This window comes from Heterocephalus glaber, unplaced genomic scaffold (assembly GCF_053883595.1).
Source record: "Heterocephalus glaber isolate CG9 unplaced genomic scaffold, H.glaber_assembly_v1.0 deba00001452, whole genome shotgun sequence".
Taxonomy (NCBI): domain Eukaryota; kingdom Metazoa; phylum Chordata; class Mammalia; order Rodentia; family Bathyergidae; genus Heterocephalus; species Heterocephalus glaber.
Genome location: NW_028258302.1, coordinates 8,086,324 through 8,111,374, shown reverse-complemented (window position 1 = coordinate 8,111,374; position 25,051 = coordinate 8,086,324). Strand labels below are relative to the sequence as shown.

The 25,051-nt window shown below is 37.0% G+C and overlaps 1 protein-coding gene across 13 annotated transcripts in view; it reads left to right on the top strand.

Moving 5' to 3' along the window:
* The window catches only part of Zmym4 (zinc finger MYM-type containing 4), a 171,752-nt gene extending 146,724 nt beyond the window's left edge, over positions 1-25,028 (top strand). For 10 of the 13 annotated variants that reach the window (XM_087215310.1, XM_087215308.1, XM_087215315.1 and 7 more), the window contains 7 exons: positions 4,897-5,068; positions 5,223-5,318; positions 10,370-10,521; positions 17,333-17,444; positions 19,223-19,471; positions 21,812-21,941; positions 23,062-25,028. In XM_087215310.1, coding sequence (XP_087071436.1) covers positions 4,897-5,068; positions 5,223-5,318; positions 10,370-10,521; positions 17,333-17,444; positions 19,223-19,471; positions 21,812-21,941; positions 23,062-23,269 — 1,119 coding nt within the window. In that variant the 3' untranslated portion in view covers positions 23,270-25,028. Of the gene's footprint in view, positions 1-4,896; positions 5,069-5,222; positions 5,319-10,369; positions 10,522-16,894; positions 17,287-17,332; positions 17,445-19,222; positions 19,472-21,811; positions 21,942-23,061 lie in introns of those variants that run through there. The other 3 variants (XM_087215309.1, XM_087215318.1, XM_087215317.1) reach the window with 3 other exon arrangements.
* Positions 25,029-25,051: the final 23 nt, after the last annotated feature.

Genomic DNA, 25,051 nt, shown 5'->3' with positions numbered 1-25,051 from the left:
ATTGGTGAGAAACACAGGCAAGCAATGTAGAGAATATTACTGAAAATTATCTGAAAAAATGGGCAGCACTATGGCCACAAAATAAGCCAAGGGCCAGATGCGGTGGTGCACCCCTGCAATCCCAGCACTTGGGAGGCTCAGACAGGAGAACAGTGGCGAGTTTGAGACTAGCCTAGGGTACATAGTGAGTTCAAGGCCAGGGTGAAATGCATAGCAATACCCCCTCTCTCTCTCAAAAAAAAGCCAAATGTTCCATGATGTTTTGTACACTCTACATGAATCAGCTGCCATTATGTATGTTTTAAGTAAATTCATGAATATAAATAACTTGGTTTTAATTTAATGAAATTCTAATTTAATTAGTATAAATAGTGCTAATTATTTCTGTTTGAACAGTAATTATTCAAATTCAAGGAACTAAGCAGATTTTGGTCATTTATAGACTTTCAATTAATTTTAATAATAACATCAATGAGCCAGGCTTGGTGGTGCATGCCTGGTAATCCCAGCATTTGAGAGGCTGGGGCAGGAGGATCATGAGTTTGAGACTGGCCTGGGCTACATAGTGAGTTTAGGCCAGCGTGGACTACTTAGCAAGACCTTGTCTCAAAAAAGGGTGAGGGGGCAACCTATAAAAGTCATTAGATCTATTTGCACCATCAGTGGTACAAGCCACTTGATGGGACAGTCATTCATGAACCACCAGTGGTTCAAGCTGGTGGATATGTGTTAAGTCTGTTTGTTCTGAGGTTTTGTTGAACTCTGATATTTCTTTTTTAATTTTCTTTGCCTACTTAATCTGTCCGTCTCTGACTGTGGGCTGTTGAGGTTCCCCATTATAGTTATGTTTACATTTATCTCATCTTTTATGTACAGTAATACTTGTTTTATAAAGTTAGGTGTGGCATTTTTTGGTGCATATATATTATTGTCATCTCTCCTTGTTGGATTGTTTCCTTAACCTGTATGTTGTCATTGCCTCATTTAATCATTTATGAGCTGAAGTCCATTTTTTCTGAATGTAGGCTAGCTACCTGCACCTACTCTTTTTTCAGGTTTTTGTTACATGTAATATTGTTTTCTAGGCTTTGTATTTTATTCTGCATTTCTTTTTGGGTTAAATGTGGTGTTTTTTGTTTTTTGTTTTTTTTAAGAGTTCTCACTGTGTGCTCTAGGCTGACCTTGAACTCACTGTATAGTCCAGACTGGCCTCAAACTTGTGGTGATCCTCCTGCCTCAGCCTCCTAAGTGCTGGGATTATAGGCATGCACCACTATGCCTGGCTAAATGTGTTTTTTGTATATAGCATACCATTGAATTTTGTTTCTTGATCCAATCTGCCCATCAGTGTCTTTTTTGTTTGTTTGTTTTTTTTACACACTGTTGGTGGTTTCTCTTGCTGTGCAGAACCTTTTTAGTAAGAAGAGCTCCCGCTTGTTGATTGATTGTGCCAGTTCACAGGCAACTGAGGTTTTGTTCATAAAATCTTTTACTACACCAGTGTCTCCAAGAGTTCTTCCTAAACTCTTCCAGCTGGTTTAGTGTTTCTGGGTTTTTTGGGGTTTTTTTGGTACCGGAGATCGAACTTGGGTCCTTGTGCTTACACAGCAGGCGGCGAAACCACCGAGCTAAATCCCCAGCCCTAAGTGTTTCTGTTTTAATATTTAGATCTTTAATCCATTTCGATTTTAGTTTAGTGCATGGCAAGTTGAAACTCAGTTTTTCCAGCACCATTCATTAATGAGGCTGTCTTTCCTCCAGTGAGGGTGTTTGGCTCCTTTGTCGAAGATGAGGTGGCTGAGTGTGTCTGGAGTTATCTTTTGCATATTCTAATATGTTCCACTGGTCCTCAGGTTTGTTTCTTTGCCAATACCATGCTGTTTTTATCGCAGTAGCTCTGTAGTATAGTTTCAAGTTGGGGGTTGTAATACCCCCTGCCAGGTCAGTGTTCTTTGATTGGGGAATTGAGACCATTCATATTGAGAGTTAATACTGATAGGTATTGACTTATTGCTGTCATTACTTTATTTCCTGATGCTATTTTCCTGTCTTTCCCTTCTCATTAACTGATCACCATACCTGATATGTTCATTCTATTTGGCTTTTTGTCATTGTTAGCTTCATTGTCTCTAGGGTGTACATGAGAATGTTTTGGAATGCTAGTTTGGTGGTCATAAATTTCTTTAGGTGTTCTTTATCATGAAAGCATCTTATTTTAATTGATCACTAACAATAGGCCTGCCATCTCTGACATTCTTTTCTCACATTGGTCACTTCTGCTCATACTTTGGAGAAAATTTTTAACCTCTTGAATTTCTTTTTTTTTTTTTTTTGGTACCGGGGACCGAACTTGGGACCTTGTGCTTGCGAGGCAGGCAGCGGAACCACTGAGCTAAATCCCCAGCCCAACCTCTTGAATTTCTACTTGGAACTTTACGGGTTTTTTTTCTTTCTCTTTGAGACTGGCCTTGAACTCACTATGTAGCCCAGGCTTGCCTCAAACTCAAACTTGCAATGATCTTCCTGTCTCAGCCTCCCAAGTGCTGGGATTACAGGCATGCATCACTATGCCTGGTTTTGGAGCCTTTTCATGGACTCTTTAATTCTTTTCTATGCTGGTCATTCATGTTTTGCATCTTTTTGTTTAGCTCTTCTAGCTTTTTACTAGCATCTTCTATAGATTTGTGATCATTTTATTTGGCCCAGTATTTTTATACTTTCATACTCCTATGTGCTTATGATATGCTTTATTGATCAGCTTTGTTATCTCCCCTGGTATCATTTCAGATAACTTGGGAATGGCTTTTGGTTTCCTACATTTTAGTGCCCCATGGATCAGCTTTGGGAGAATTGGGAGATTTTGGAGGCATTTTGTTGGCTTGTATCCTCATATTTCTATTTTTGTGTGTTGAGGTTTGCAGGTTGAGTGTATCAGAAAGCTTTGTTTTTAGTATGGAGACCTTTCTAGTTAATATTTACTTTTCAGTGATACAGCCTGCATGTGGGCAGTTACTGATCTTTGCCTCTGTCCCAGATCCAACCACTGCTATATACTTAAGGTGGGAGGTTGCAGTGTTTGGCCTAGTACTGAGCTTTCGATGAGCGGGCAACAGTGATGTTAATGATCCTGAGGCAATCTCAAGAAAACTAACTAATACCAACAGTTATATAACCGTGGCTGTAGTAATAAAATCAATGTCCATTATAGTGTCAAATATTAAGTGAATATAAACCCTCAAAACCAATAAAGTACCACCTTTAACCATAGAATCAATCTATAATTACAATATGAGCACTATAAAAAACCAAATATTGACCCATTATTGACCTATCGTGAATAGCTACTAAGTGGAGCAACTTTCCCTCTACCAATAATACAACAGTATTCAACAGCAATAGCATAAAGTTGTTGGAGTTTTTTTTGGTACTGGTGATTGGACTCGGGTCCTTGTGTTTTCAGGACAGGCAGCAAGCAATAGCATAAAGTTAACTAGCTTTCTAGAGATTCATAAAGCTTAGTAGTTATGCTAGTAAAGGGGTGGGGAACCAGAAAATGAAAAAAGCCAAATTTGAAAAATTAATCAATGGGATATGAGAAGGGGGAGAGAAAAGTGACATAGGGAATCCTATTTAATAAAAGGAAATTAATAGTATTGGAGAACAGTCATAGAAAAGAATGAACAAGACAAAAAAGATAAATAGCTAAAACATGAAATAAAAGCAAGGTAAGAAGGAAGAAGAGGAAAAGTTGAAAGGGGGAAAGAAAAAGAAAAGGGGAAAAAACCCAACCCCCCCATACCTGATAATGGAAAGGTAAAAATAATGTCAAATAGAGCAATCAGAGAAAGACTGAGTCAAAGAAAAAGATTCCTGTTTTATTGAATAAGTGGTTTCTTTTCAAGATCTGCAATCTTGGGATCCATCCAGTCATGATTTTTTCTGCCTAGCTTTAGGGCCTGTGTTTTTGAGGTGCCCTTCCTTCACTTTAGGGCCCTGTCTCTATTTTCCCCAGAATGTGGTTACCACCCAAGCCAAGGCATGTTCTTTCACTTGTTGGTAGATGGGGAACATGATTAGCCGTTTGGTCTCTACTGTGTGAAGACTGCAGGGCGGTAACTTGAGTGGGCTGTTGCACTTAATGTCTGAAGTTGTGGGGTCCAGATGCTCCCTTCTCTCCTTGGGCATTATCCTTCTCTATGACCAGGTCCCTCGCCTCTGTTGTCATGTGCCATGGGAAAGCAAAATGTGGAGCCAGCTTGGCATTGTTGGGTGGTCTTGCCTTTGCAGGGGTAGGAGACAGCACCACTTGTGTGGCGTGAATCTGCTTGCTCACATAGGGAAGGAATGCTGCTCAAGTGGACTTTCAGTCCATAGTCTGTGGCTCTAAGACCAGGATGGCATGGCAGAGGGGCATTGCAGAGAGCTGCTCAGTACATGGTGTCCAGGAAGCAGAAAGGTGGAGGATTGTCTTGACAACTTTTTGTTTTTGTTTTCTAGTTTAATTCCATTATAGTTAGAGAATTTATTGAGGTCTGTTTTATAGTTCAGAATATGCATTTATGTGTTGCATTAAATGGACCTAAGTGGTAGTAATAGTTATTCATATCTCACTGGGTGGGTCTAATGTCTAGAAAATATTAACTATCCAAATGTTGTTAGTTAATACAATGTGATCTACATTTAAATTCTTACTTTCTGGCTTTCTTGCCTTTTTGCTCATGGGATTAGGTTAGATAATCTCTAATGTCCTTTCTAGCTCTAAGAATTCTGAATCTTTAGAATATAAAACTAAATTTTGTATTTTAATAGGTTTATATATTTTCCAGCTTTGAGAACTCTGATTGTTAAAGATCAAAACTTGTATTTATAGTCTGCAAATTTTTGGAATTCTCACAGGGACGGAAGAAGTCTATAGTGGGTGTGGAGCCCAGGAGTCTTATTCAAGGAGCCTTTCAAGGGTGCTCAGTATCTGGGATGACACTGAAATATATGTACGGGGTAAATGCTTGGAAGAACTGGGTTCAGTGGAAAAATGCCAAGGAAGAACAAGTGGATATAAAGTGTGGCGGTAAATATACGACATGAATTTATCTTAATTTAAGTGAGAGAAATATAAATAAGTCAGGCCATTAATTTACCCAAAAGTGATACTAATAAGATTTGGATTTGCCTTCTCATGTCCCCTTCATTTTTTCAACTCATTTATTTGTCTTTCTCATCAGGAGGTGAACATGCCTCATCCAGCCCATGTTCTGACCCCTTAGGAAGTGCTCAAGACCAGGCAATCTCTCAAGAATCTTCAGAGGCAGGCAGTAGAGGTAAAAGTAGTTTCTCTCTCTTTGTTATGAATTATTTATTATATTACTGTTCATTTAAATTTGTAATCAATAATTTTGTGTCTTAAGGAAGATAAATTAATAACCTTCCCTTAGTTGTAAAGAGGATATTATAAAAGGTAATATTGTTTCTTATGGTACCAAGTTTATGATGCAAATATAAGGAATGTTTTATTTTCCAACACTGTGCAAATGTTTCACAATGTCTTCAGCCCTACTCTACATAATAATCCATGTGGAACCTGTTGTTGATTTGGGGGGGGGGGGGCGTGAAAAATACCCGGAAAAGCCTTACTTCTGTAGCAATTTTTCCTATCAGTGAGATCCATGTAACTGGCAGTATTTGTGGGTTTCACATAAGCTGCGAGGAAATTTGGAATTATGTAACATTTCAAGTAAAGGAATTTGTGTATATAGTTGATTTGTTTTGTTTTGTGGGCATTGCTGACAGTTAAACGCAAGGCCTTCACACTGAGCTACACCCCCAGACATACATTGATTGATTGATTGATTGATTGTTTGATTGACAGGGTCTCACTAAATTGTCCAATCTAGGCCTGCACTTATGTTCCTCGTGCCTCAGCCTCCCAGCATACTGAAAGAGTACATAATTGTAAGACCCACTTTAGTTTCATTTTTCACTGGTTTTGATACCCTGTTCTAAGTTTCTGTTTTACTTTTTATTATCTTTTGTTTTATACTTACATAGTCTTTAATGAATGAGATGGAGTAAGAATAGATGAGTGTGTCCATTGTAACTAGAGTTTTTGCCATTTTTCAGTTACATATTGTCCCTTACACCTTAGTATTCAGACACTGTTGGCTTCACCTGCAGGTAGTCTCTTTCTGGTCTTGGGACATACACAGCCCTCTGTACTGAAGCAATTAGTGGATGTACTGGACTGTGACTGACTCATTGAGTTCCTGCAGATCAGTTATAATCTCTCTGCTCCAAAATTATATAAATATTCTCCTTGTGTAGACATTTATGAGGCTTGTAACCACCCACTTTAACACATTCCCACTGGCTTGGACCACTGGTGGTAAGTGCATAACTGTCCCCTCAGGCGTCTTGAACCATTGGTGGTTAGCTTTGTAACATCAGATGATCAAATTCAAGTCAGAGCCACCTGGCAGCACTTCGTCTTATAAAAGAAAGGTAGGCAGGCTCAGTGGCATGTACCTATAATCCCAGCTACTTGGAGGCTGATGCAGTAGCATCATTTGAGCTTACAAGTTTGAGACCAGTCTGGGCAACATAGTAAGAACCTGCCTCAAGAAAAGAAAAAAGAGGGCCGGGGATTTAGTTCAGTGGTTCCGCCACTTCCTTTGCAAGCACAGGATCCCGAGTTCGATCCCCGGTACCAAAAGAAAAAAAGGAAAAGAAAGGAAAAAAGAAATGGAAAGCAAGGGAAGAATAGAGAGGAGGGATAATATCATTTAAGACAACCAGGCTTAACGGCCATAGCCAAGGGAAATACCTGTCCATTTCTATAGTCATTCATCCAAAAAATACTTGCTGAATGCCTGTTACATATCAAGCATAGAGATCAAAAATGGTCCTTGCATGATATCAGAAAATGGACAGACATCCCCTGCTCCTGGGTAGGAAGGATTAATAGAGTGAAAATGGCCATACTTCCAAAACTGCTATATAGATTTAATGCAATTCCAATTGAGATCCCAGCAGCATACTTCATAGACCTCGAGAAAACAATCCAAAAATTCATTTGGATCAAGAAGAGACCCAGAATAGCAAAAGCAATTCTAGGTAACAGAGACATGCCAGGGGGTATCACAGTCCCCAACCTGCAACTATACTACAAAGCTGCTGTGATAAAAACAGCATGGTACTGCCAAAGAAACAGACTTGAGGACCAGTGGAACAGATTAGAAGATGCAGAAACAACGCCAGACACACTCAGCCATCTCATCTTCGACAGAGGAGCCAAACACCCTCACTGGAGGAAAGATAGCCTCTTTAATAAATGGTGCTGGAAAAATTGGGCTTCAACTTGCCAAAGATTAAAACTAGACCTATATCTCTCACCATGCACTAAACTAAAATCAAAATGGATTAAAGATCAAAATATTAAAATAGAAACTGAACCAGTTGGAACAGAGGTTAGGTAGAACCCTTGAAGACATCGGTGTAGGAAAAGATTTTATGAACAAAACCTCAGTTGCCTGTGAACTAGCACAAACAATTAACAAATGGGATCTCTTCTTATTAAAAAGCTTCTGCACAGCAAGAGAAACCACCAGCAATGTGAAGAGACAGCCCACAATGTGGGAAAAAAATCTTCACCTGGTCTTCCTCAGACAAAGGTCTACTATCTCGAATCTATAAAGAACTTAAAAAGATCAGACCTCCCAGATTTAAAGACCCAATCCAAAAATGGGCATCTGAAATGAACAGACATTTCTCAGACAAAGAAGTAGAAATAGCAAATAAATACATGAAAAAATGTTCAACATCACTGGTCGTTCGAGAGATGCAAATGAAAACAACGCTGAGATTCCACTTCACTCCAGAAAGAATGGCTGCTATCATGAAATCAACCAATAACCAATGCTGGCGGGGCTGTGGGGAAAGAGGAACCCTGCTCCACTGCTGGTGGGAGTGTAGACTGGTGCAAGCACTGTGGAAGTCAGTATGGAGATACCTCAAAGAACTAGGACTGAAAGTCCCATTTGACCCCGCTATTCCACTGCTGGGGATCTTCCCCAAAGAATTAAAAGAATCATACCACGGTGATATATGTGTGCCCATGTTCATAGCAGCACAGTTTGTAATAGCTAAAACTTGGAAACAGCCCAAATGCCCATCAACTGGAGACTGGATAAAGAAAATGTGGTTTTTTTCTAAAATGGAGTACTACTCAGCCATAAAAAGTGAGAAATTAGAGACAGTTATAGCTAAGTGGATGCACATTGAGGCAATACTCTTAAGTGAAATAAATAGGACACACATGTGTAAATACCGAATAGTTTCTCTAGTGTGAGAAACTGAAAGTGTAAATAAGGACTAAATGTATAATAGGTAATGTGAAATAGGAAGAAAAGGGGCAAAGGGGAAGGAAGCGGGAGGGCTAGGGGAAAGGATAGAAAGGAATGGGATTAATATGAGAAAATGGAAAAATAGGAACAAAATCTTTGTAAATAGGGAGGACTGGAGGGGTTGAAGGGAGGGCTGGGGAAGGGTGAAAAATAAGAACCAAGAGAGACTCTGTAAAGGTGCAAATTTCCAATGATGAATGTCATTATATTGTATACCTAAAATGTACCAGTTATTAGAATGAATAATCGATAATGCAAAATAGGAAGAAAAGGTCCAAAGGGGTAGGGGTAGTGGGAGGGGCAGGGGAAAGGAAAGAAGGGAAAGGAAAAAATGATGAGAAATGGAAAAAATGGAAATAAAGTCTTTGTAAATAGGGAAGGGTGGAGGGCGTGAAGGGAGGGCTAGGAATGGGGAAAATATAAGAACCAAGATGCATTATATAAAGGTACAATTCCCAATGAGAAATGTAATTGTGTTGTATACCTACAATGTACCAATAAAAGAATTTAATACAACAACAACAAAAAAATGGTCCTTGCTCTTGTAAGCTTACACTTTCCTTATGCAGAGTCAACACAGGGGAGGCCAAGTATATCTTTGAAAATGTGCATTCCTGTCTAAATGCAGAAGAGCAGTATCTGGAAACAGCATTTTAATTATTATTGTGAGTATTTGATACTGGGGATCAAACTTGGGACCTTGTGCTTGCGTGGCAGGCGCTGGAACCTCTGAGCTAAATCCCCAGTCCAGCATTTTAATTATTAATTCTAACTCACAAAATAGATCAGCCTGTTGCAGTAAAAGCTTTACAAATCAATGAGATAATTGCCCTATTCAAAATTGTTTTTCATTGTCTTCAAAATCTTAATATGATACGTGAGGCTAAGTTTTATCTTCTCACACCTATTTTTGCTTTTCTCCTATACAGTTAAGTCTTCTGAACCTTTTCACTTTTGTGGCCTAGAAGATGGGATACTTTATTCTAGCATTTCTAAATGTATGAGGATGTTTTATGTTATTTGAAGTGTTTCGTGGTCAAATCTAAGTTAAGAAAGTTAAACATTAAAAAAAAAAAAAAGATAGGGGCCAGGGATTTAGCTCAGTGGTTCTGCTGCCTGCCTGGCAAGCACAAGGTCCCAAGTTTGATCCCCAGTACCCAAAAAAAAAAAAAAAAAAAGAAAGAAAGAAAGTCTCAAAGCGTTTAGGCAGTGGGCATTCTTCAGAGGCAGACATGGGATCTTGCATTTTCCAAATTTATCAGATCCTAGAAACTCAGTTTTCTCTAGCATTCACATAGGACTAGTGTTTTGTTGAATGTACTTTGGGATATCTTCTTGCCTCCCCAAATTGGAGTTGAATCTTTTTAACTCTTCACCTCTTAAAGATCTTAAGAGGCGTCCCAGTGTCATACACCAGAATTTAACCTGACTCCTCTGTATTACATGTTCCCTTCATTTCCTTTTCATAAAATTCTGCTTAAGTAATACTTCTAATACTACCCATTGCACCATATGGACTACATTGTCATTGTTTCCCTAATTGAAAAAAGTCTTGAGATCAAGATCTGTTTTTAATCCATAGTCTATTCCACAATGGTAGGCACAATACCTCAGTTCATGAATGCTTTTGTTTGCAAGCTCTGCCTCAGTGACAAATAGGACTACAACCATCTTTCCCACACAAACACAAACATGGTCATCTTTTCCAAAATCGTAGAACAAATTAAATTTGTGAATTGAGGTACCGCTGCAGTCAGTGATGCAAATAATGTTACTATGTTCTTTTTATTTTTTTGAGACAGGGTTTCACTATGCAGTTCATGCTGGCCTTGAACTCACTGTGAGTCCCAGGTTGGCTTCAAACTTGTGCAGTCCTTCTGCCTCAGTCTCCTCTGAGTGCTGGGATGACAGGCATGCACCACCACTATGTTCATTTTAAGTTAATGTTTCAAATGTTTTCTATCTTTCTACAGTCCGCTCTGTAAAGCTGAAGGAAGATATTCTGTCCTGTACTTTTGCTGAGTTGAGTTTGGGTTTATGCCAGTTTATCCAAGAGGTGCGGAGACCAAATGGTGAAAAATATGATCCAGACAGTATCTTATACTTGTGCCTTGGAATTCAGCAGGTATCAAATTAAGTAATGTTAAAAAATTGATTGCAGTTTTAATAATTCTGAGAGAACTTGTGAGTTAAGTTGAAAAACGAAAATGTATATTAGTTATCTACTATTAGTCCTGTGTTCTTAATACACCACTGTCCTTGATTTAAAAGTCTTTATCATATATCCTTTTACAAGCTAAGACTTGTTAGTAGGAAAACAAATTCAGGAGGTGCATTTTGTAAGAGCATAAATAGCAATTGGTAAAATAGCGACATAGATGACTATGTTGCGTATATATGTCATGTGGTTTCATTTAACTTCTTAAAATTTAAATTAATAGATACATTATTGTTTATCACATTGGCAAAAATCCAAAAATTATGACACTCAAGCCAAGAATGGTGGCCCATCTCTGAAGCCCAGCACTTGTGAGGCTGAGGCAGGAAGACTGCCGTGAGTTCAAGACCATCCTGGGCAACATAATAAGATTCTGTCTCAGAAAACCAAAGTGGGGCAAAAAAATTATAACACATGCTAAGAGTGATGTGAGTTGAAGATTCTTCTGCATAGCTGAAGCAGTCAATACATACTTAAAATTTTGAGAGTATGTTTCAAGAGTAATTTTAAACTTTTATATTATTTTTCAGTAACTCAGGTTTTGCACATCTCTTTAGAACTCGTTCTCCAAAGTTCAGGCACCGTTGTTAAAAAAAAAAAATGGATATGTCAGTGCCCACCAAAGTGTGATAGTTAAGTAAATCATAGTATTTTCATAAAAGAATGTATTATTTAGCCAATAAGTTTATTTACAAAATAGGATGTAGTGACATGTAAAAATATTAATGTTAAAGCATTAGAGTATAAATTAAATGTATGTCATTATATGTTGACACAGTAGTACATAGAAATGCATAATAAGATAAAATACACTAAATATATTTGCAGTGGTTATGTGTAGGTGGTAGAAATCCAGATGTTGATTTTCTTCTTTTCTGTTTTGCCAAATTTTCTTCCATCTATATATGAACTGTTATCACATTGTTCTTAAAGTATTGGTTTTATTTTTTGTTTTTTGAGACAGAGTCTCACTCTGTAGTTCAGGCTGGCCTTGAACTCAGTATGTAGCCCAGGCTAGCCTTGAACTCCAGGCAATTCTCCTGCTTCAGCCTCTGAAGTGCTGGGATCACAAGGGTGAACCGCCACACCTGGCTGTAAAGTATTGTTTTAATTACAAAAGTAATATGTTCTCAGTGTAACTTTAAAAACCGTGAAGCATATTTACAAAGTTTATCTCTCTCCTTCCCACATCCTGGGTAACCAGTGTTGCAGCATGAAGCATGTTCTCTGCCTCCTTCTGTGCACACTTTAAATATGAATATAGCTGTTCATTAATAGTTTTGCCTAGTTTTTAGCAAAATGAGGACTTGTTCCATACACATGTTTTTGCATGTTGCTTTTCTCTCAGGAGGGATATTCTTCCAGGTCACTTTAAGTCAAGCTCTCCTGTAACAAAAACTACATAGTAATTACAGAGTATGAATGAACTAGTTACTCAGGGTGTTGTCTGTAGTTATTAATATTGTTTCTCTTTTCTCTTTGCTCTTTCCACCCTCAGCATATATCTAGTTAAATTTAAATGGATTTCCATTAAATCAGAATTTAATTCATTATTCAGATTTAACTCATTCTTTTCTATGAATAACACATTTTGATTGAATATATCAGTGTTTTTCTTCCTTCTTTTTTTTTTTTAAAGAGGTAGTTTCGTGCTATGTTACCCAGGCTGGCCTCAAACTCCCGGGCTGAAGCCATCTTCTTGCCTCATTTGGCTGAGTGTCTGGGACTACAGGAGTGCATCATAGTAATATTTATATTTTTGATAAAAATATAGTTGCAATTTTTATATTTAAATGTTAAGAAATATTTTAGAATCCATACCATATATATTTCCTTTTTAAAATTGTTGATGACAAATTATTTGGAGTACAATGTGATGCTATAATTTATGAATGCAGTGAATACAATTACTTTTTTTTTTTGGTACTGGGGATCAAACTCAGGACTTTGCACTTGTGCAGCAGGCACTGGAACCACTGAGCAAAATCCCCGGCCCTTACAATTACTTTTTATGATAAGAATATTTGAAATTTATTCTTAACAATTTTGAAATGTACTATATACCACTATTAAGTATATGCCCTATGTTGTGCAATAGACCTTCCAAAGAAAGAGAAAAAAAGTTACTTTTTCTCTTCAGCTGAAGCATCATACTATCATTCTTGCATTCCTCCCACCCTGTGGTAACCACCATTCTGCTCTCTGCTTGTATGAGTTCAGTTTTTCCCCTGTTCTTCTTAAATCTTTTAAAAATATTTTTCTTTTTTAGTTGTAAAATTTAAAAAAAATTATTTTATGGTGCTGGGAATCAAATCTAGGCCCTTGTGTATGATAGGCAAGCATTATCCTTGAACACTACCCGCAGCCCTTAATTTATTTTATAACTTGTACATAAAAACATAATAAATGTATGTACTAGTATATACACTGAAATGTATCAGTACATGTGTAATTTGCATACTGTTTAAATCAATTTAAAGATATCTCCTCAAACATTTCCTTATGATGAAAACTTTCAAAATTCTTACAGCTTTTTGAAATGTACGGTACATTTTTATTGTCTATAGTCACTGTACTTTGCAATAGCACACCTAGACTAATTGCCCTTATCTAACTGTAATTTAGTATCCAGAATTCAGCTGTTTTAGAAGTCACATATAAGTGAGAACATTTGGTATTTATCTTTTTGTACCTGGTACATTTCAATTAAAATAATGTTCTCCACAAGGTCCCGAGTTTGATCCCCGTACCCAAAAAGCTGTGTAGTATTTTGTTGTGTATCGGTACCCTGTTTATTATATCTCTTCATCTGTATATGGATACTTACACTGATTCCATAACTGGGCTGTTATGAATAGTGCTGCAGTAAACATGGAAGTACAGGCATCTCTTGGACAAATGGATTTCATATCATTTGGGTAAATACCCAGAAGTGGGATTATATCTAACACTGATGGGGGTTAAAAAAAAGCAAAACCCCCACATTTCAGTATTTTTATATTTACTTTATCAATTGCTGCTTTAATTTGTTTATAAAGAATATATATTTTTTTCAATATTAAGATATTTTCAGGTGGGCCGGGGATTTAGCTCAGTGGTTCCGCTGCCTGCCTTGCAAGTGCAAGGACCCAAGTTTGATCCCCGGTACCCGGAAAAAAAAAATAAAAGATTTTCAGGTTACTTAAGAATATATATAGTTTCTGGGTTTTCTGTGTTGCTCAGTATGGTCTTCTTACTTGGATTCTTAAATTCTTAGAAAATTTTTTTTTGGTACCGGAAATTGAACTCAGGACCTTGAGCTTGCCAGGCAGGCGCAGCGCCACTGAACTAAACCCCAGCCTTAATTTTTAAATACTTGCTTTCTTTATATTGACATCTTTAATCCATCTGAAATTAATTTTTGTACATACTGCAAGGACCTCTGTCTCTGTCTCTGTCTCTGCCTCCCTTCCCCTGTCTCTGCCTCTCCCTGTCCCTCTCGCTCTCCCTGTCTTTCCAGTCACCGCTTTTCTCTCCAATACCAGGAGATTAAGCCCAGGATGCTGTACCATTGAGGGGCATCGCCAGTTCTTTTTATTTTTTATTTTAAGACAGGGTCTTGATACATTGCCCAGACAGGAGGCAAACTATGGATCTTCTTGCCTCAGCTTCCCTCAGTGCTGGGATTACAGGTGTGTGCCACAGCACCCAGTACTGCAAGGATATTTCAGAAGAACAGTTTTTCTTACTGGTAGCCTAATTATATAGTCATCCTTCATTTTCCCACAATTGAATGACACTGTTGTTATAAGCTCCCATTCAATTTTGATGCAATCAAATTATTTAGACTAAAAAAATTTTTTTTTTTTGTACCTGGGATCAAACTTGGGACCTTGCGCTTGCGAGGCAGGCGCTGGAACCACTGAGCTAAATCCCCGGCCCTAAAAAATTTTTTTTTTTAAATGAATTTTATCGGTACATTTTATTGGTACACTTTAGGTATACGATTTGTTTACATTTATCATTGGGTGTTTGTACCTGTACATGATATATCTTGGTTCTTATTTTTAAAAATATTTTTAAATGAAAAAAGTGGACTTTTTACAGTTTTCTTTCAGCAAAAGTTTGTTGAGCACCTACTGTGAACCACATTTTGCTTCGACATATCTGTGCTCTTGGAGTTTGTATTATTGTACTTATTACAGATTTAAAGACAGTTTTATCAATGCAAATATCAAATATGATGTTTTCTGGTGGCTATTAGTATTCTGCTGTCTTGGCTTTATTCAGAACATACATGTGTATTGCAGTGATTTCAGCCAAAACATTTGAGTACATATCAGGCAGTTCACTAAGATATATTCTTCATGTGTAAAGCAAGTTATAAGCCTGTAAATTTTTTATAGAGTATTTATATTGTTTATTTTTTAAATTAATGAGCTTTATGTTAAAATGGTATTAAAACTTAAATAATTATCAAATGGTTATTATAGGCAATAAATATTGTGAATAGTATCGATTTTGACCAAAAAAAACACTTAATTATAAGGTTTTACAAAGTTACTTATATTGTTTTCAAACTTGTTTACTTTTTCCTCATTAGAAAATACTTATGCTGAGTACAAGATAATTTTACAGTACAGAAAAGTATAAAGAAAGAAACAGAATTCTACTGTAGTAACCAACATTTTGACTATAACTTTTAGCTGGGAAAGGGGACAATGAAGAAAATGTAAACCAAAAAAATCATTTCTTACATATTTTTATAAACTGTTTATTTTACTTAATAAACAGCTTTGTATCATGATTTATAATACACATATATTTATGATACATGCATACTTATGATAAATACATACAATAATGTTACTTTTTTTTTTTTTGGTATTGGATATCGAACTCAGAACCTTGCACTTGCAAGGCAGGCAGCAGAACAACTGAACTAAATCCCCGGCCCAGTAATGTTGCTTTTTATTGGTATCCTTTAAGGGTTTTTTTCTATAATAGTGCTTTGGTGCATATCTTTTTTGTTGTTGTTGTTCTGTTTTTTGCTGTGTTGAGACAAGGTCTCACAATATAGTCCAGGCTGGCCTTGAACTCACTAGGTAACCCATGCTGGCCTTGAACTCAGAGCCATCCTCCTGCCTCAGCCTTCTGAGTGCTGAGATTACAGGCATGTACTACCACATTGGCTGGTGCATATCTCTTTACACATGTTACACAAAGGCTATTTCTTTGTGATAAATTCTTGAGAGTGGAATTTCTGGAGTAAAAACGTAAACTTTTTTTTTTTGTACCAGGAAGCAAACGCATGACTCTGCACTTGCGAGGCAGGCACAGTGCCACTGAGCTAAATCCCTGGTCCAACACAGAAACTTTTTATTTTATTTTTATGACATATTGCCAAAAAACCCTCCATATTAATTAAGGCTATTAATAGACCCATTAGCCATCTGATTTGTGTCTATTTGCCACTCTTCACTCAAATTATTTCTTTTGTTGTTGTTGATACCCAGGGTATTAAATCAGGCTGATTTTGAATTCTCTTCTGTAGCCCAGACTGGCCTCGAACTTCGTAATGGTCCTCCTGCCTCAGCCTCCTGTGTGCTAGGATTACAAGGCATAGACACCATACCCTGCTCAAATTGAGTATTTCTTTGTTTAGATCATGGTGTTACCATTCGTAACCAAGAATTCCTGTCCAACATATAGAGAAAGTACCTATAAATCAGTAAAACATACGCTAATAATAAAACTGGCAAAAGATAGAAATAGGCAACTAATAGAAAAAAATAATTGTGACTTCAGAGACAAAAGGTACCAGGTAATACCTAATAATCATTTAGTATATATGCTATTCATTAACATAAACCTTTTGCATACATTAATGTATTTAACTGTTTGAATGACCCTATAAAGTGTAGAAATTATTAACACATTTCTCAATGATGAACTCGAGTCACACAGAAGTAAAATAATTTGCCTAAAGGCTCAGTTATAGCAAGAAGCAGGGTCAGGGTTTGTGATTATGATCACTGTGTTGTGCTGTCCCTCAAATATTAAAAAGTATTCAAGGGTAATCAGGGAAAATTTTTACCAATAAATATTTGAAAGATTGAGAAATTTCCTCATACCAAGTGTTAGTGACAGTATATACAGTGAATGTTTAAATTTTTAAAAAATTTATTACAGTAAAAGGCACATTACCATTAATGAGTGTTTTTAGTTGCAATGTTGTGGTTGCCTTGGGTCCTGAATGAATTGAAAACATTTACCTTTCATGATCATTTTGACTTCGGAGAAGAGTCAGAAATTACAAGGTGACAGATCCAGTGAATAAGGTGGATGAGGACACACCATAATGTTTTTATGAGCCTGCTTTTCCATTGGATGGCACTGGGGAGCAGCATTCACCATATTATTTTTACCACACCTTGTAAAAACACTTCATGAAAGAGGCCTTCCAGAACTACTTCAGAAAGTGGCAGGAACAATAAGATAAGTGTGTTTGAAGTGAGGGTAGTACATGGTGGGGGGTTAATGGCAATGTGTCTTACTGTAATGCATTTTTTAAAATAAAACTTGAATATTCACCATATATTTTTATTACATTTCATCATTAAAATACTTAAAGGTTTTACGTGACTCACGATATTGTAAGAGAAAAATGAAGGGAAAACTATATTCTAAGTGTGTTTTCTTTGTATCAATATGTATACATATTTCTTTTTTCTTTTAGTACCTGTTTGAAAATGGTAGGATAGATAACATTTTTACTGAGCCCTATTCCAGATTTATGATTGAACTTACCAAACTTTTGAAAATATGGGAACCCACAATACTTCCGAATGGTAATATGGATTTTTAAATTTTGATTGTTTTTATGATATGCTTTATAAAAATTGCTTGTTTTGAGGTTATCTTTGTAAATATTGATTATATTATATGTTATGTTTGTCCTGATTTATAATATATTTGAGAAGAAAGTCTTTGGTTTGTTGTTGAATTTTTTAGGAAACTGTATCTTCCCATACAGTGCATGTAACTGCTGAAAATAAAAAATAATGGAGGTTACATTTATCTTTTTAGAAACCACTTTATCTGGTAGGGTCAATAAGGCTACACACTACCATTCATTGCCACATATTCTACGTGCTAGCAGTAGGCCTTTTCTAGTAGTTTTTTACTGAACTGTCTTTATCCCTGAATTATCTTTGACCTTTTGTTATCAAAGAAGTGTGTAAGGGCTGGGGATTTAGCTCAGTGGTATCATATCCTGCTGCGCAAGCACAAGGACCCGAGTTTGATCCCCAGTATCAATCAATCAACCAATCAAAGAAGTGTGTAGTTCCTTTTTCATTTCAGACTCCTTGGCTGTGATTGGATGTTTGAGCATGGTGCTCAGGAATTTAATTTCCTTTTCTTTTGAACTGCTGAGCACCTTTTAAGCATTCTAAGTAGCATAGTGGTTTGATGTACTTAGCATTCAGAGAATGGGCTAGGGAGGTAGATTTGGAAGTAATAGAGTCACATTTGGGATAATCTCCCAAGAATAGAATGCAGAAGCAGCAAGCAAGAAGGAGGATTGAGAAAGGAACACATTAAGAAGGACCTGGGACCAGGGATTTAGCTCAGTGGTGCCGCTGCCTGCCTTGCAAGCGCAAGGTCCTGAGTTCGATCCCCAGTACAAAAAAAAAAAGACCTGCGTTTAAGGGGCATTTTAGGAAATGCATTTAAAGGTACACTTCTACTAGAGGTACACCTCTACTTTTCAAGAAAAATCTTAGATAAATCATCATTGTTAATATAAATTGATTTTTAAAATGATGATGGTAGGGAGGGCATCTGCCTGCTAATGATCTTGCCTACCAAACCAGTTGATGGATGGCTTAATGATCCTGACAGGACTGCACATTGTTGTCCGTGGGCCAAATCTGGCCTCTTTCCTGTTTTGTTTTTTTTTTCTTTTTTTGGTACCGGGGATCGAACTCAGGTCCTTGTGCTTGCGAAGCAGGCAGCAGAACCACTGAGCTAAATCCCTGGCCCATCTTTCCTGTTTTTGTAGTCCATTAGTTAAAAATGATTTCATATTTTTAAATTGTTAGAAAAAAATTAGGAAGCAATGCTTTATGATATGAAAATATATGAAATTTAAATTAGTCTGCAAAGTTTACTGGCATATGGCCATTTCTCTTTGCTTTATGTATCATCTGTGGCTCCTTATTTTTTTTTTGGTACTGGGGATTGCACTTGGGACCTTGCACTTGCAAGGCAGGCATTGGTGGAACCACTGAGCTAAATCCCCGGCCCTGTGGCTCATTATTTTCCACAACAAAGTTGTTCGGATTCTCTGTCGCCCACAAGGCTTAAAATATGTACTCTCTGGCCCTTCACAAGGAAAGCTTGTCACCCTGATCTGAAATAATAATAGATTGGAACTGTTTTCAGGGATGTACTGTCTACTTAGAATCCTCTGCCTTTTTCTTTATGGTGTTTCTTCTGTTTAAAGGGAAAAGAGAGGAACAGTCATGTTTTTCTCTCATATCTGCCTGTCTTAGAATTTGAGAGATTATGTAGCACTGTGTAGCAGGAGCTCAGTAATGTTTCTTTACCCTCCTCTGTTTAACAGGTTACATGTTCTCTCGTATTGAAGAAGAGCATTTGTGGGAATGCAAACAGCTGGGCGCTTATTCGCCAATTGTCCTCTTAAACACCCTCCTTTTTTTCAATACCAAATACTTTCAACTAAAGAATGTTACTGAGCACTTGAAACTTTCCTTTGCCCATGTGATGAGACGGACCAGGACTCTAAAGTACAGTACCAAGATGACGTATCTGAGGTTCTTCCCACCTTTACAGAAGCAGGAGTCAGAAACAGGTGTGTGGTAGTCTGTGATGTACTATTAGAAATTTCATTAAGTACTGAAACAGTTATTGCGGAGAAGTAATTGTAAATTCTACACACAAAAAGGTATATTGTAGCTTTCTTTTAACACTTAGATGTTTTTCTTTATTGTCAAGGGTAGTTTAAAGGCTTGGCTCAGTATGAGAGGAATCCCTTTCTTCAAAGTATTTTTATTGGCTTTTAAATTAGAAATACTAGTTTACCCAGGTGTGGTGGCACATGCCTGTAATACCAGCACTCTGGAGGCTGAGGCAGGAGGATTTTGGAGAGTTCAAGACCAGCCTGGGCTATATAGTGAGTTCAAGGATAGCCTGAACTGCAGAGTGAGTCCTTATCTCCCAAAAAAAAAAAAAAAAGACTGGTTTATTTGTATGAAACCTAAGTAATCTGTATTTTATTTTTTATTTTTTTATTTATTTTTAGTAATCTATATTTTAAAACTCAGGGAATTTAAATGCACAACCAGGGTTGAAAATCACTTATTTACAATCACCAGATAAACTGCTCATTAAAATAAACATGATTTAATGTTTAGTTTGTTTAATATTTAGTACCTAAATAATTTTTAGACCAGAGCACTTTTTTTTAGTTAATACTGTAAAATTCTGAAACACCTTAAAAGCTGGCCTACAGTATATTGTGTTGATACAGTAAAACTAAAGTCAACAGTGGCAGTTTTATTTAGATGGTTTCTGATGTAATAGCCTGTTTAAATAAGAGTTTCTTTTTAATATTCTAAAATTAATGTTTTGGGCCAGGTATGGTGGTACATACCTGTAATACCAGCACTTGGTAGGCTGAGGCAGGAGGATCCTTGTGAATTCAAGGCCAGCCTGGACTCCACAGTGAGTTCAGGGCCAACCCTGAACTACATAGCAAGACCGTGTGTCAAAATAAAAATAAATATAATGATACCTTGGTTCATGAACTTTAATTCTTTTCTCGATTCTGTTTACAAACTGAGTTGGACAAGAACTGAATCAAATTCAATGTTGACCTTATGGGGAAATTTGATTCCATTCTCATCCAGTTAGATTTGCAACCAGATTCATGGAGAGAATTGAGTTCATGAACAGAGGTGCTATTGTAACATTTCTGGTTGCATAGAACTCGAAATTAAGTTTATTAATTTTGACCAGAACCATAAGATCTGAAAGTCTCAAAATTGAGTTACTTTTAGGAGTGAAATGTGATTTATGAATGTCAATTTTTATTTATTTATTTTTTTTAGACAATATCTCAGTTGCCAGGCTGGCCTTGAACTTGTCACCCTCCCGCCTTAGCCTCTTGAGTAGCTAGTGCACATTACTGCACCTGGTAAAAATCAAAATTTCTGAAACTAAAATCTGTAAATAATATGCAATTTGCAATTGTGTATAAACTTCTTAGAATTACTTCTTTACTTTAAAAAATATTTGACTCTCTCTTTCACCTAATTGTCTTTATCCTGTTTTCTTAGTTTCCTTAATTTGTAATACACTTTGTGCTCTTAATTGATATTAGAGGACGGGCCGGGGATTTAGCTCAGTGGTTCCGCCACCTGCCTTGCAAGAGCAAGGTCCTGAGTTCGATCCCCGCTACCCCCCCTAAAAAAAATATATTAGAGGAAGAATAGATTCTCAGGGAATTTTTCTAATTAGGTGTTTGACAAGGTTGGTAATAAGTTCCACTTGTTTTCTAAATAATGGTCAAAGTCTTTCTATGTAAGTGGCTTCTAAGTAGAAAACTGGGGTGAATTTTGTAAAGTAATGATGCAGGAAGCTGAGGAAATTCCTCAACCAACAAGAGCAGTTGTTAAGCCGGGTGTGGTGTGATGGCACTGAGGTGAAACAATTTCAAGGTGGAGGCCAAGCCTGAGCAATTTAGCAAGACCCTGGCTCAAAAAACAAAGGTATAAATCAAAATAAAGCCTAATTTCTTGGATTCTTGGGTCCACCTAATGTTTTCTTGAAGATTGAATGGAAAAGTAGAAAAGAAATAGGCTGCTTTCCTCGTTTTCGTATTAGCTTGTTTGTAGTAACTCTTGGCCTCTGCAAAAGTCTTTTGGTGAGAAAGGTTTCATTCTTATTTTATCAGACGATTACTGAAAATTTTTCCTAAGAAATGTGCCTTTTCTCATGATACAAGACTATTTTGTTTAGTGCTGTAAATCTAGCACTTAGGAGCCAAATAAATATTTGTTGAATGAGTGTGAGTGCAAGAGGAATGGTGTAGAGTTCTGGCTATGAAGCAAAGCTTATTGGGTATCTCGACAATTGAAGAATAATAGACCTTTCTAAAATAATTCTTTGATTTATCATTTCCTGTCTTAAGATAAACTAACTACTGGCAAAAGGAAACGAAATGAAGACGATGAGGTACCAGTGGGTGTGGAGATGGCAGAGAATACTGACAACCCACTGAGATGCCCAGTTCGACTTTATGAGTTTTATCTGTCAAAATGGTAAGTGACCGTCCTCCATGCTAGATACAGTACATCTCAAAACTCAGGTAACATAGGTTGGATTTTAGATGCTTGAACATCAGAAATGTATCTGGCCTATGACCTTAGAGATTTTCCTCCACTTTCATTTTTTCTTCATTCTCATATCTGCCTAGATTTTGAACTAAGGAATAAATTACCTTGATTTTTTTTTTCCAAAAAAAAAAATCTCTCTTTTTTTTTGGTACCAGGGATCAAACTCAGGTCTTTTCGCTTGCATAGCAGGCAGCAAAACCACTGAGCTAAATCCCCAGCCCCCAAAAAATCTCTTTAAAAGCAAGAATCACTGCTGCTATTTGATCTTTACAAGTGTTGCTCAACCTTTATGTAATAGCTAAATTTATAGTGATCTATTATTTATATAATAAAGAAATTCTAAAGAGAGGTTGTTTTGCTAAACCTGTAAGTAGAAAAACAACTTTTAAGGAATTGAAATATTTTAATTGTTCATTTTCTTAGAGAAAGTTTTTTATTTTAAAATTCTATGATCCATAATAGATAAAGAACTTTTTGCCCAGAGAAATATACTGGCTCTGTTTGTCCAGTGGTATATAGTACCCTTAGGTTTCATTTTAGGCTGCCGGTCATGGTGGTGCACGTCTGTTATCCCAGCACTCAGGAGGCTGAGGCAGGAGGATCACTGGAAGTTCAAGACCACCCTGGGCCACATAGTGGGTTCAAGGACAGCCTGAACTACAGACCTTGTCTCAAAAAAAAAAAAAGGTTTCATTTTAGGACACTGTGGACATAGGATATGTGGTTCTCAGCCATAGTCTCATATATGGGTTGGCTTTTTTTGTTACTCTTATAAGGGCTAAAGTTTGTGATTTATACTTTGTCTCCTATTAACATACTTACTTCCAATCCATTGTGACTGCTTGAGTGTATGACAAAAGATACAGTTATAATGTTACATGTTACTCCTGGGAGGTAAATGCTTAAAGACTTATCTCTCTGGTTATGTTGTTTATCTGTGGGTCACAGTGGGGAGAAGTTGAGAGCCATTTATTAAAGAATAGTTCGTATATTCTGTACTCTCTGATCCTCAATTTTCTTTCTTTTTTCTGTTTTCTGTGGATAGTTCTGAAAGTGTGAAGCAGAGGAATGATGTGTTTTACCTTCAGCCTGAGCGCTCCTGTGTCCCGAATAGCCCCATGTGGTACTCCACATTCCCGATAGACCCTGGTACCCTGGATACCATGTTAACACGTATTCTCATGGTGAGGGAGGTACATGAAGAACTTGCCAAAGCCAAATCTGAAGACTCTGATGTTGAATTATCAGATTAAGATGGAAGTGAAGTTCCTATTTTCATACACATTGGTATGCACCAAACTGTGAATGCATCCAGCTGCTGGAAAGTGATGTATAAGTCCAAGTCCTCTTGACTTGACTGTCAGACAGTGGGAGACATGACTTATGAACCACAGTGTGGATGTACAAACAAAAATTGAAGGAAAGAATATGAACTGAGAATTGTTCTTTGGCAGTGAAATAGTTCTTAGACATCTTCAGAATGACTAACCAATTTCTCTTGAGTGGTGCATAATCTTATTTTGTTTGGGAATAACAAATTGTGGAATATTTTTAAGGAAAACTGTTGTATAAAACTCTACCGTAGTAACCTTAGACCTTAGAGAGGTAGCTTTGGAGTGAGACCTTGGCTACAGTAGGCTACTTGAGCAAGCCCTCCATAAAAGTCAGGGTAGAAATCAGTGCAGAGCTGAGAGTGATATCCTATGAGGACTGTGGGGCCCAGACTTGAAGACCCAGTAAAAATGCTCAACTTTTCTTAAAACATAGTGAAGTGGTCTTGATTTTGATTTTTCACTGCCAAGCCAATTATGTGAAGGATAGAAGCCTCGGGTGCTTTTACCATAGCCCCTCAAATCAGGGAAAATGACCTTCACTGCTGTTAACATAGCAATGTGTCCCTTTCACTTTCTGGGTCTGGATGTGGGTAAATTAGGATAAAGGGGATGATATTCCACAAACTAATTATGCACACAGAAATCTGTGGAGCCCATTAGACCCCAAGTGTCTTGAAATATTTGTAGAAAACCCACTAAAATACCCACTTCTCTGGGTATAGTAGGCCTTTATTGCTGCTGTCTCATAGCCTCAACTGTGGCACACAGAAATGGGGGCTTTCCTTTTGTTTTCATTTTTTCCCCAGTGGCAGCTTTTCTCCCATTGTTTTAGCTTCTTATTTCCAAATGATTCCTTTTGTTTTTCTTTTGCACCAGTTTTTGGAGGCCCTTGTCATTTCAAAAAAATAGTCATTTAACTCTGGCAAACTTGTGGGTGATTCCACAAAGACACAGTATTACTTAGCTATCCAAATTATGGTAGAAAAGGTCTTAGTAGGTTCCTGTGTAAAGCATTTGGATGACAACCTTGTTGCTCTAAAAAACTTGAAAAATAGGGATTCTGGGTTGAGCATAGAAAGACATTGACTGTCTTGCTTATCCACAGGAGCTCTTATAGCATTATTCAAAACTCTAGCTGTTTTAGTAGTTCTATGAGGATTGCAGGTCATAGACGTGTGTGGCATATCAGTTAATCTCCCTCATCTCCATTCTCAGTTTCTTCCCCACAAAATATGAGTCAAAGCTTTTATGATGTTGTCCAATCACAGAACTTGTTTAGCTTGTTTAATTTGACCTTACCTAAATTTAAAAGAAGTAAAAAAGCTTCTTAGAAAAAATTTAACCTTGAGAACCTTTCCAGTATTTCCCATATTTTAGGTGGGATTGGCAAGTGTTACTAGTTTTTTTTTTTAACAAATGAAAGTCATTTAATTACAAAAAATTTAAAAGTGAGCCTTTTGACATTGTGTACTTGATGGTTCTATCCCTCTTCCTGTAATGAATCTCATTTGTTACCAAAAACTGTGTGAAAGAAGTAAATCTGCCCTGATTCTGTATGATTAATTCCATCTGTGTTTGTCGTTTCTGACTGGAAAACTTTTTACTTCCAGACCTTGTTCAGTTGGAGGAAAAATTGGATTGTCTGATAAGTCTGCCAATAAACCATCCAGAAACATCAGGTGTAATAGTCCCACTATAATT